The sequence below is a fragment of the Mastigoproctus giganteus genome, chromosome 8 (assembly GCF_048544385.1).
Source record: "Mastigoproctus giganteus isolate SK-2022 chromosome 8, ASM4854438v1, whole genome shotgun sequence".
In the NCBI taxonomy this organism is placed as follows: Eukaryota; Metazoa; Arthropoda; class Arachnida; order Uropygi; family Thelyphonidae; genus Mastigoproctus; species Mastigoproctus giganteus.
The window spans coordinates 101,092,308-101,105,724 of NC_143582.1; the positions used below are offsets into that span (position 1 = coordinate 101,092,308).

The window sequence follows — 13,417 nt, forward strand, 5'->3', positions numbered from 1 at the left end:
TCTTACAGTGAAACCTATAATATGTACAAAATGCAGTTTGTTGCAACCTACTGTCACAGCCACAGGCTAGTGGTAAAAGAAACAGCACCGTAAGAATTTACAAACCAAAAGTATACTTTGGTCAAATTAATCAAATTAATCAAATGCAGATAAATTCTCCTTTCTAAAGAAGATACTAATTTTTTTTTTTTTTTCAGTGTGGCACCTAGAAAAATATCTCATAAACAAAAAGGCACAATATGGTAATTTTAGCTCCTTTTAGAGAACTTCATGCCACAGAGGTTAGCACAGTGGTTATGATCACAATGTAGAAAAGTCCTAGTTTCAAATCCTGTCTCAGCAGGAGACCTTTTATATTCTGTTACAGACATATGATGCAGCCTCATAGTCTTAGTGAGTTTTGCACTTAACAAGCACACAGCAAATACTCTTTCGTTGACAACAACAAGCAACTTCCAACAACAAGCAACTTCACGTCACGTGTATTTGGCTGGTTTGTTTGTGCTTGCATGAAAAAACCAGTCAGACTTCAGTTGTGATTTTGGTACAACCAATTTGTATTGTAGTTGTGGATTTTTATTGTTAAGCAATTTCAACATTAAGGGAGCATTCATTGCTAATTCACCATTTGTCAAGTAATTTATACTGTTTGTATCTGATAAAAATATATTTTTTTAATAATTTAAACTTGATTATTTTTTTTATTTCAGTGCAATTTGTTTGCTTTTCTTGTTCATTTTTTCCTTCCCTATAATATAATGTGAATTGCAGAGCAGCATTTGTAAGTTTTCTGTGTATTGCCATTACAACTGTTTTTGTGTGATCACATAAATTTGCTTCTGCCATGTTATGTAATTCTGAAATTTTATGCTTATTCTAATTGTTAATTATAATTAGCTCAACTTTCATTTTTTTAAAAATAAAAGATTTAAAGAAACTTTCATCTTTAGGGAATGGAAGAAATTCGAAGTAACTATTTATGGGACAGTTTAAATCTGCATCCAGCAATAAGAAATAAAATAGAAAATTTTGGTTTTAAGTTAATGACGCCAGTTCAAGTAAGTAGCTACTTTTTTTTTTTGAATAACTAGTATTGCTATCCAAATTACAGATATTCCATCGATTTTATTTTTACCATTTACTGATATCACTTTTTAAATGCTTGGATCAACATTTATTTCAATTTTGTTGCATATTATATAATTAATTTTTTATGGTTGCTACGCAAACAACATTATATCTACCCACACTGGAAGTATTCAAATGATTTAAAATAAGAATTTTTAAATAAATTCTACAGTTTTAATTAATTAAACATCTTTAAATTATTCATGTACTAAGATTTATCATATAGTTCATTTATTGATGTCTTTGTGTGTGCTAGGTGCAGGCATGTCAAGAAATTAGGTGGCAGCTCAGGGTTCTGATGAGCATATATGAGAGTTTGAAGAGTAGGGTAGATACCCTCTAAGGAAATAAAATGGGTGCCCCATCAAGCTCTTAGCTGCCTAAATCAATGCCAGAGATCACTCTTGTGCATTAGGCAACACAGAGGCAATCTTCAGAGCAGAATGCGCTGGTCCCACAGGAACTGCTTATTGTTGGTGACTCTATTGTTAGGGAGACGGGGAATATATTGTGCAAAAAGGATAGGTGGAATAGGACCAGCGCAGATATCATCTTTTAAGGACAAAGGGTGATACTGTTTTGCAGTTGGCACTAATGACATTAAGAGTAGATCTGCAGATTTACTTAACAAATACAGGTCAATGTTGGAAAAAAGTCAAGAGAAATTTGAAAGTGTCTGCAATTCTGCCCAGATACGATAGGAAGGAATATATGATGAGAACTTTGTCAATCAATTCGGCACCGGGAAGATTGTGTTAAGGCTCATTGGGAAGAATTTTTTTTTAGCATGGTCTGTGCTTGTTAACAGGAGAGATTGTTTCTGCAGGGATGGGATATAATTAAATAGAAAGAGTGCAAGAATATTTGCTGATGCTGTTGAGGCAGTGTTAGGTAGGTTGGAAAACTGCTAGCATGGGGGGGGGGAGATTCACAAACTAAAAGATTACCAGTAGCTGCAGCCAGAGGTGAAAGTGTTCCTTGCACGCTGCTTCTATTAGAATGAGCAGCAGCCTGGAAAGCAAGGTACAGGGGATTTTAAGGACTGCTGGGAGTCATCATGGAACAAGTAAATACATGGGCTGTGTTAGAGTAACTAAGAGTAAGAACAGTTGCATGTACATGCAACTGTTCTTACTGCGCAGTGATCTGATTGAGGTATATAAGGCCTTGAATGAATTGAGCACGCTGAATTCTGATGGGATCCTTCCACTTGTTCAGATTACGAATCTAAGGGGGCATAAATTCAAATTAAGAAAAGACAGATGTAGAATAGATGTGCGGAAATTTTATTTTAGCCAGCGGGTGGTTAATTGCTGGAACAAACTTCCATCTGTCGTTGTGGAAGTGGATAGGTTGAATAAATTTAAGGAGGAACTGGACAGGCATTTGGAGGGAATGGTGTGATTTTTTTTTTTTTTTTTTGGCTGATGCTGCATAAGCTCATACATTTGCTTTCTTGCATCACATGCCACTACTACTACTACATCAATGCTAGGCGAATAGTAAATAAATTTGATGAATTTGAAGTGCTGGTAAAGACATCAAAAGTAGATATTGTTAGGATATCAGAGATGTGTTGTCACACAGATATAAGCAGTGAAGAATTGGAGTTTGGAGAGTACATTTGTACAGAAGGATACATAGGAAGGAGGAATGGTTATGCTCTTAGTTAAGAAACACATAAAATGTAAGGCAGTGCATCCAGTTGACATGGGTGGGCAGTGCAATGTTGGGTCAGTCTTTTGTGACATAAGCACTGGGAAAACAAAATTGAGAGTAGGAATGTGTTATAGTCCTAATGACTTTAATGAGTACAAATAACTGTTCAGAGAAATAACTGAAAGTGGGCCAGTAAATAGGATTGTCTTATAATGGGAGTTTTTAACTTCCCAGATATTGACTGGAACTTGTGGGTTGGTCACTTGTACACTAGCAAGGCTTTTGTGGATTTATTAGATGATTGTTTTCTACAGCAGCATGTTCGGGAGGCAAGTAGAGTAACACTCTTGATCTGATTATCAGTAGTGATTCTTCATGCATTCATAATCTACAGATAAAGGAACCACTAGGTGGCAATCATCACAATGTAATGAGGTGGGATTTACTCACAGATGTAACTACCATCAGGGGTAAAGGGAAGAGTTTCTGCTTTTGTAAAGGTGACTACGGTTGTCTCAGACAGTTTTTAAATTCTATACAGTGGGACCAGCTGATGATGTTACTAACAGAATTCTAAATGGGAAGCATTCATGGAATTAATTTTGGAAGCTACTAGGCTTTTCATACCAACTAAGAAATATTGTTCAAGGTTTAGCCCTAAATGGATGTCAGATGAACTAATTAGACTCGTGGCAGAGATGAAAAATGCATGGCATGCATATAAATTATAGTGACACAGAAACCTACATGGTAAATATAAGTTAGTCTGTAATTAAGTCACACAGGAGGTTAGGCAGGCTACGAGAACCGTTTGGCAAAGGATGTAAAGAAAAACAGCAAAGATTTCTTTACTTATGTAAACTATAGAAAGAAGGAAGGAAGAGGACTGAGATTGGTCCACTTGATATTGATGATTCGACTGTTGATGATCCTGCTCAGGTAGCCGACAAACTGAATGAGTATTTTTCATCTACGTTCGCACATGAGGAATTCTGTAGGGAAGTGGAGAACAGAAGTTTATTAAACTCCAACAGGGAGCTAAATGATTTTGTAATAACTGAGAGCAAAGTGGAGGAGAATTTGCTGAAGTTAAATGTCAGCAAGGCACCTGGGGCATGTGGGATCTATCCAGTTATATTAAAGGAGGCAGCAAAGTAAGTAAGCAGGCAATGATTATGAGGATATCCTTAGATGCAAGGAAGGTCCCCATTGATCGGAGATGTTCAGATGTCCCCATTTCACCCTGGGGGATCAAAAGGTGACATAAGTGATTGTTGACCTCTTAGTTTAACTTCTGTTTTGGGGAAAATAATGTAGTCACTTGTTAAAGAAGCACTGCAGGATCATCTAGACAAGACTACAGTTATAGTTCAGACATATCATGATTTTGTTAAAGGAAAGTGTTGTCTCACCAGTTTGATTAGTGAGGCAATGTTAGGATGTGGTCAGAAGAGAACTGGATGCAAAAACTAATTTTGGTATCATATACTTGGATTTTAGGAGAGCTTTTGATATTGTTGCACAAGGAAGACTATTGTACAAGTCGGAGCAGTATGGCGTTAAGGCCAAGTTGCTGCTGTGGATAAAAGGATCGTTGAGTTGGAGAAGACAGAGAGTGGTAAACAATGGACATTGCTCTTCGTGGACTAATGTTATTAGTGGAGTCCCTTATGGGTCAGTGTTTGACCCTTTGTTGTTTTGTGTATTTATCAATGATATTGATGAAGGTATATCAGGGTTAATGTCCAAGTTTGGAGACAATAAGAAGGTTGGCTGGGTTGTTAATGACAGTAGTGACAGTACACTACTGCAAAAGGATCTGGAAAAGTCGAGCAGATGGACTGCGAGGTGGCCACCAAAGTTTAAAGAGCATTGAGAAATGTAAGAGTACTGCATATGGGGAGTAATCCCAGAATTTGTGTTGAGGGAATTGGCCCATGGTCTGTCATGCTGGTCCAGTGCGGGTTGGCAGATCGACCGTATTTAGTAGTCTGGGTTTGAACCCCGGTCTACTCAAAGGGTGTGTGCTACTGCACTCCCGCTCCTGACCACTCGGCTTCGGAGGCCTTACCTCAACATGAATTATTGAGGAGGCTTCCATCCTGCAGTGGGTTGATAATGGCTGCAGTTTTTTTTTTTAACCGCTACCAACCCGCGGTACTACACTCAGGGTAGTACAGAATGAAAAGGACCTGGACGTAATTGTGCAGTCAGATATCAAGTTTTCTGAGCAGTGCATCGGGCTGCAAGAGTAGGTCATGGTGTTAGTGATATACAGGAATTTTCCTAGCAGTTATTGTTTGTTTGTTATTTGGTTTTTAGGAGCATTAGCAACTAAGGCCATATTGCTCCGGGATATGCGGTGGTCATTCCCTTGACCTTTCCGCATCCTCCGTATTTGGTGGTGACGGGCTCGAACCCCGGTCTAATCAAGAAGCGTGTGCTACGCACTGCTGCTCCTTCCAACCTGGCTATGGAGGTGCCCTAGCAGTTATAAGGAGGTGATTATCTCCTTATATAAGGCAATGACCAGGCCACACCTCTAGTACTGCATACAGTTCTGGAGGCCTCAGTTTAGGAAGGATGTAGAGCTGCTTGAATGAGTACAGAGAAGGGCAGTGAGGTTGGTGAATGGAACAAAGGGTTGCTGTTACCAAGAAAGGCTTAAGTTCTTCAAATTAAAGTGTCAGGAGACTAGCCACCTGCGAGGTGATCTGATTGAAGTGTATAAGGCCTTGAATGGTTTCAGCAATCTCCACACTAATGGGATTTTTCGTCTTGCTCAGATTACTCACCTGAGCAGACATAAATTCAAATTGAGGAAAGACAGTTGTGGAATAGATGTGCAGAAATTTGCCTTTAGCCAGCGGGTAGTTGATTGTTGGAACAAACTTTCATCTGTTTCAGTGGAGGTTGACAACTTAAATAAGTTCAAGGCAGAACTAGACAAGCATTTGGAGTTGACGGATGGCTGAAAAGGTAAGGTTTTTTTTTTTTTTTTGACTGATGCTATATAAATGTGCTCTCTTGCATCATATGCCTCTACTAATGCTAATGCTTTTACATAGAGGTAGAAGCAAGCCTTGAAGTGAGCGTTTCATAAGACATAAAACACAGCTTGCTTCAATCAGCTACACAGCTCACTTCAATGAGCTGTGTAGCATATCTCGATTGTTAATGCTTGATGCTAACTGTCCATATTTATGATGGAGGATTTGTGTTTTTTTCTGGACTTAACTTCTGCATCTCACCATCATAATATAATTGTTGACAAAGTTTTTCTGTTATTGCAAAATCTTTATTTTTCTCCATCTTTCTTTTTATTATATCATACAAATATAATAAAACTATATTAAATTTGTATTAAAAAAAATTGAAAATTTCTACATATTTTTTTTAGCATTAGCATTAGTAGAGGCATATGATGCTAGTAAGCAAGCTTATACAGCATCAGCCAAAAAAACAAAACAAAAAAATATCCCTTCCCATTTCACCCATCCATTCAATCCAAATGTTTTTCTAGTTCTGCCTTGAATTTATTTAAATTATCAACTTCCACAACAACACGTGGAAGTTTGTTCCAGCAAATTTTTGTTAATGAATTGTCCATCAGGGTGCAGTGGTAGTCCACACTGCAAAATAGAAAAAGAAATGTTTCCTTGTTATAATTATGCAATCACTTCATAGTACTCTGTAGGTGCAAAGCTTATTCAGTCTTTCAGTAAGATCTTGAAGAAATATAATGTTAAATTTCAGATTACATTTATGCCTGATTTACATTAGTAGAGGCATATGATGCGAGTAAGCAAGCTTAAACAGAACCAGCCAAAAAAAAAAAAAAAAAAAAAATTCCCATTTTACCCATCCTGTCACTCCAAATGTTTGTCTAGTTCAACCTTAAATTTATTTAAGCTATCAACTTCCACAACAATAGATGGAAGTCTGTTTCAGCAATCAGCTACCCGCTGGCTAATGGCAAACCTCCGCACATCTATTCTACAACTGTCTTTCCTCAGTTGTTTGAATTTATACCCCCTCAGGTTCGTAGGTGCCTCCGTAGCCTGGTGGGAAGGAGCAGCATCACTGCGTAGCACACGCTTCTTGATTAGACCTAGGTTCGAACCCGTCACCACCAAATACGGAGGATGCGGAAAGGTCAGGGAATGACCACCGCATATTCCCGGAGCAATATGGCCTTAGTCGCTAATGCTCCTAAAAACCAAATAACAACAACTCAGGTTCGTAATCTGAGCAAGCGGAAGAATCCCATTAGGATTCAGCGTGCTCAACCTATTCAATGCCTTATACTTCAATCAGATCGCCTCACAGGTGCCTAGTCTCCAGACACTGTAATTTGCAAAACTTAAGCCTTTCTTCATGAGGGCAACCCCTTGTTCCATTCACTAATCTTGTAGCCCTCCTCTGTACTCATTCCAGTAACTCTACATCCTTCCTAAAATGTGGTCTCCAGACCCATGTACAGTACTCAAGGTGTAGCCTGACCATTGCCTTATACAAGGGGATAATCACATCCTTTTCCCTGCTAGAAAATTCCTGTATATCATTGGCAACACACCATGAGCCACTCTTGCAGACCGTCTGCACTGGTCAGAGAACTTCATATCTGACTGCACAATTATCCCCAGATCCTCTCATTCTCTACCACCCTCATATGTAGTACCACGAAGTTGATATGTTACTCTGGGTTTACTGTTACCCATATGCAGTACTTGACATTTGTCAATGTTAATCTTCAGTTGCCACCTCTCAGCCCATCTGCTCAACTTTTCTAGATCATGTTGAAGTAGCATACTTTTATTAATGTCATTAACAACTCTGCCAATCTTCGTGTCGTCTGCAAACTTAGACATTAAGCCTGATATTCCATCATCAATATCATTAATAAATACAGAAAACAACAATGGACCCAACACTGAACCCTGGGGAATTCTACTAATAACATTAGTCCATGAAGAGCAGTGACCATTGATTATCACTCTCTGTCTTCTCCTATTCAACCATCCCTTTATCCATAGCAGCAATTTTCCTGCAATGCCACACTCTTCCAATTTGTACAGCAGTCTTCCATGTGCAACAGAATCAAAAGCCTTCCCAAGATCCAAGTATATGATATCAAAATTCTTCTTTTCATCCAGTTCCTTTGTGACCACATCATAGTATCCAATCAAATTGGTCAGAGAAGACTTCCTCTTAACAAACCCATGCTGTTTAAGAAAGCATCCCGCAGTTCTTTTTTATCCAGTGCTATTAATTTCCCGAGAACAGAATTTAAACTAACAGGTCTGTAATTACTTGCCACCCTTTGATCCTCCTTTATGAATTGGGGTCACATTTAGTAAATTGCATCTTCAGTCCATGGGTACTTCCCCCCCCGAGTCTAAGGAAGCTCTCATCATTATGGCTGAGGATTTGCTTACTTCCTTTGCTGCCTACTGGATAGATCCCATCCACTCCTGCCCTTCCTATGTTTATCTTCAACAATTTCTCCCTCAGTTTGCTCTGAGTTATTAAAAGATCATTTAGCTCACTGCCACAGTTTAATACACCTCTGGCCTCCCCCGCTCTCCCGAATAACTCATGTGTAAATGTAGATGCAAAATACTCATTCAGTTTGTTGTTAGCTACCTGAGCAGTAGCATCAACAGTTGATTCATCCCTTTGTCAAATTTAACATCAATTGTGTACTCCCATTATAAAATATCTTTATTTACTTATTTGTACAATATTTTAGTAATCTTAAATATTTAAGAAGCATAAATAATGTATACAAATAAAATAAATAAAAAATAAAACCAGAAGTTTAATGTGAGCATTGTTGGTGTTTGTTCATTGTTAAAACAGTGAACTTGGGGACTGTCTTCGATAAAGAAATGCGCATATTGTGTTCCACAAGAAGCCTATTTCTTTTCTTCATTTAATTAAACGAGTGTTGAAAATCCTGTTTCGTACATATAAGTTGTCACAAATGGAATTAAAAGATTCATGGCTCTTCTTACTAATGCAGGATATTCTTCTTTTAAGGAAGACAAATTCTTCTAAACATGTAGAATTAAATTTTTATTTTAGCAATTCTTTTGATCTTAAATCACTATGGTCATCTTTAATTGAGTCCTCATCTTTAATATCATCAATGTTAATAATAAAAGGATTATGGATCCATGTTGCCATTGTTAATTCATCAGAACAAAAATAATTATCAAAAGAACTTTGAAGCTTGTCCATATGTACAATATCTGTCTGCATAGAAACGGACACGATCATGTCACTGTTTGACCCTTTTTTTAAAGCTGATTCTAAATTTTGAAAATTTTCATAGTTGGATGACTCCAGTCTTCTTTACCAAAGTGGTAACTTTGATAAAAACGCTTTTAATATTTCAGAGGCATTAATGATAGTAATCGCAGTTCCTTGAATTGAAAGATTAATTTCATTCACGTGGCCAAAAATATCTGCTAAATAAGCCAAACTAATTTCAAATTCTTGTTTTTCGAATTGCTGGGCAAGAAAACAACTGCAAATGAATAACTGAAACAGGGATATGGCAGCCTATTGTTTTTTTGTGTTGCCAAGCTATTGTATGAGGGGAAGGAGGACAGTGCTATTGTTGGAACTGACAAAAGTAAATTAGTTATTGGCTGCTCTGATAAATGGAGTTATTGTTTCTTGGAAAATCACGCGTTGGCCTATAGAGAGGATAGGCGGAAATTAAAACATTAAATTTTAAAGTTTTCAACAATTATTTGTTGTAAAAACGTAAGTAAAATAATTTAAATATATTTAATATTGATAAATACATATAGTGATATTCGTAAGGGATGAATTTTTTTTTTTTGTTTATTGCAAGAAATTTGTATTTTACATATGTTTACATATCAAGACCTGCATACCTCCTGAAAGACTTTCACACACCCCTAGGGGGTATATGTAGAGTTACCACTGATCTAGTGTTTACATAAATAAAGAACTCTTTGCTGTTTTTCTTTGCATCCTTTGCCAAAGATTTCTCGTAATCTGCCTTTGCCTGCCAAACCTCCTTTGTGACTTGATTACAGACCAGCTAATATCTACCATTGGCTTCTCTGTCACCTGTTAGTTTATATGTATCCCTTGCTATATTCTTCTCTGCCACTTGTCTCATTAGTTCATCTGACATCCATTTAGGCCTAAACTTTGAACAATATTTCTTAGTTGGTATGAAAAGCCTAGTTGCTTCCAGGATTAATTCTTTGAATGCTTACCATTTAGAATTTGCCGTTGGTAACATGATCAGTTGGTCCCACTGTATAGAATTTAAATACTGTCTCAGACCACTGTAGTCGCCTTTACGAAAGCAAAATCCCTTCCCTTTACCCCCGATGGTAGTTACCGCTTTGAGTAAATCCCACTTCAGCGCAGTGTGATCACTGCCACTTAGTGGTTCCTTTATCTGCAGATTATTAATACATGAAGAATCACTACTGATAATCAGATCAAGAGTGTTACTCTAGTTGTCTCCTGCACATACAATCGTGCAATAAATCCACAAAATCCTTGCTAGTGTGCAAGTGACCAACCCATAAGTTCTAGTCAGTATCTGGGAAATTAAAATCCCCCATTATAAGATAATCCAATTTACCTACCCACTCTGTTTCTTTGTTCAGTTCTTCATTATACTCATCAGTCATTTGGCCTATAACACACTCCTACTCTCAATTTTGCTTTCCCAATGCTTATGTCATACCAAACTGACTCAACAGTGCACTGTCCAACCATGTCAACTGGCTGCACTTCCTTAGATTTTGTGTTTGTTAACTAATAGCATAACCCCTCCTGCCTTCCTATCCTGTCTATCCTCCCTGTGCACATTGTACTCCCCAAATTCGAATTCTGCATTCCTTATATCTGTCTGACACCACGTCTCTGATATTCCAACAATATCTGCCTTTGATGTTCTGACCAACACATTAAATGTATTTACCAAGCTTCTAGCATCGGTGTACATGCAAGTATACTTATGTCTGTTCCTATTCTTAGCTACCCTAACATGCCCATGTATTTACTTGTTCCGCGATTATGGCCAGCAGTCTCTGAAATCCCCCCCCCCCTTGTTTTCCAGCTCAATCCAATAGAAGCAGTTCAAGAATCACTTACTCCTCTCCCAGAGGTTACTGTCAATCTGGTAGTCCACGAATCCCCCCCCAAGCTAGCAGTTTTGCAACCCACCTAAAATTGCCTTGATAGCATCAGCAAATATTCTTGCACCCTATCTATTTAAGTCAAAATTCTACCCCATGAGCCTTGCACAATCTCTCCAGGTCCTAATTGATTGACAATGCTCTCATCATATACTCCTTATCGTGCACCCTAACTCACAGCTTTTTTTCAACATTGACCTGTACTTGTTAAGTAATTCCGCCAGTCTCGTACTCTTAATATCATTAACATTAGCATTAGTAAAGGCATATGATGCAAGAAAGCAAGCTTATGCAGCATCAGCCAAAAAAAAAAAAACTCTTCCATTTCACCCCTCCGTTCGTTCGAAATACCTGTCCAGCTGAGCCTTAAATTTATTTAGGCTATCCACTTCCACAACAAGGGATGGAAGTCTGTTCCACCACCCAATTACCCGCTGGCTAAAGGCAAATTTCCGCACATCTATCCTACATCTGTCTTTCCTCAATCTGAATTTATGCTCTCTCGGGTGATTATTCTGAGCAAGAGGAAGAATCCCATCAGCATTGAGCATGCTCAATTAGTGCGAATGTGTACAGCAATATCACCTTTTGTGCTCTTTAAAAATGATATCTGCTCTATAATGTCATCAGCCTCTGCCCCTGTCAGACATACCCCTGGTCCTGTTCCACTTATCCTTCTTGCACAATATATTTCCCATTTTCCTAACAGCAGAGTCACTGACAACAACTAGTTCCTGTGGGACCTAAATTGCTTTTCTGCTAGGTGACCTGGTGTGCAAAGTTTTTGCGCTCGTGTTTGTTATTCTGAGTGTTTTTTTTTTTTTTTTTAAATCTATGTTAATTAGTTATGCTGTACTTGATGCCTTATTTCTTCCTTATATTGAATCTTGCTCCTAAAGTAAGTTATTTTTAATCTTAAATTCTGTATTGCTACCGCTGCTGACCTGTGTCCTATCGCCTTGCTGCTGTGCGAGTGCTTTCTTTCGTCACTGAATTTGTCCATGATAAGAGTGCTTGGGGCAGTGACCTACTTTCTCTTTGGAGTGTGAAACAGTGACAGTGCTTGCCACAGAGAAACCTTAAAAGGTTTAATTTTATATGAGAGACAAGAAGACTAGTACAATTGATTAGGAATTTACTTGCTTCTGCTGTAGTGAATTATCTTTCTCTTTTCTGGTTGGCTGCTGAAACAACATATTTTCTAACATTTGCCAGTTCAGCATAGTATTAACTTTAATATTAACTTGTAAAGGACAATATGGCTATGTAAATATCTTGTCATAGAGCAGCTGTGAGCAGTTTCTTTAAAGGCATTACACTTGTTCGAAGAACTTAGGTTTTTCTTGTTAAAAGGCTTTTCTTGCTTGAAAGGTTACTGAATAAATAGATTAACTAATAACTTAAATTAATAAACAAATATCATATTACTTATATTCTACCAAGAAATACTACTTGTTACTTCTGTTAATTTACTTCACTGACTCTTGCACATTGTTCCGATTTGTAACTATGGCGCTGGTGCCTCGTTTTGGTATATTAAGATTGCCATCCAAGAGAAACTCTCCTTTATCCAAAGACATATGCTCTTAATGGTGAGTCATATCTGTTGCACTGTCTCGACAGCTGCGCTCCAGGTTTTAAATGATTGCCTACCTCTGGACTTCCAAATTGCCTTTAGAGGTTTTTCTATTACCTTAGACTTTTGACTTTTTAGACTTAACTGTTAATATCCACTGCGATCCTAAAACTGAAAAAAACCCATTGCTGGAACCACCTGGTTTCTGGCAAGATCAGTGGTCAACTTCTTCCAAAGGTATAGTCATAAGAAAGTTTATTCCATTTGTGTCCTTTGCCTTACAAAAGTCTATTCTAAAATGGTTCAGTCCGAGTCTCTGCACTTTTTTCTTCTAACTGGCCATGGTTCCCTTCATGCTAAACTTGCTATGTTTAACCTGTCTGATTCTCCCCTCTGTAACTGTGGCAGCCCAGAAGACTGGCAGCATGTTCTTCTACATCTTACTTGGATCTACGTCAGCCTCTAGCTGCTGTGTGTCAACCATTTTCTCCAGGCAATGAGTCGTCTCCCTCGGACTCCAAAGAAAAATTTCATCTTCTGCAAGATTTTGCACATAAACCCTTTGCCAGACGTGGACAACTCATCAGTAGTGCCCCAATTTCAGGAACTAGTATTCCAGCTCTACCTCTAGTCCAGACTAGCATCTGCATTGTCTCCATCTCGTGATACTATCACCATTTTTTAGCTCAAGTACAATCTTCACCATCACCTTCACCATCACCTTCGACTTGGACAGTTGGTAATAATACTTGTACGACTCTGAATGATATCACTTTGTCTACTTGACTTCTATCTCCTGTTGGCCTCAGGCTGGTTCTGAGGTAGAATCATCTGCTGGCAGCATCATGCACTGGTGTGG

The 13,417-nt window shown here is 38.1% G+C and overlaps 1 protein-coding gene across 4 annotated transcripts in view; it reads left to right on the plus strand.

Moving 5' to 3' along the window:
* Nucleotides 1–13,417, plus strand: part of LOC150081741 (ATP-dependent RNA helicase DDX55) — a 596,429-nt gene that overhangs the window by 13,592 nt on the left and 569,420 nt on the right. For all 4 annotated transcript variants that reach the window (XR_016547250.1, XR_016547251.1, XM_090378843.1 and 1 more), the window contains exon 2: nucleotides 951–1,058. Coding sequence is in view for 2 of the 4 variants with exons in the window: in XM_090378843.1 (XP_090234969.1) it covers nucleotides 954–1,058 (105 nt within the window). In the remaining 2 variants the exon portion in view is untranslated. The remainder of the gene's footprint in view (nucleotides 1–950; nucleotides 1,059–13,417) is intronic.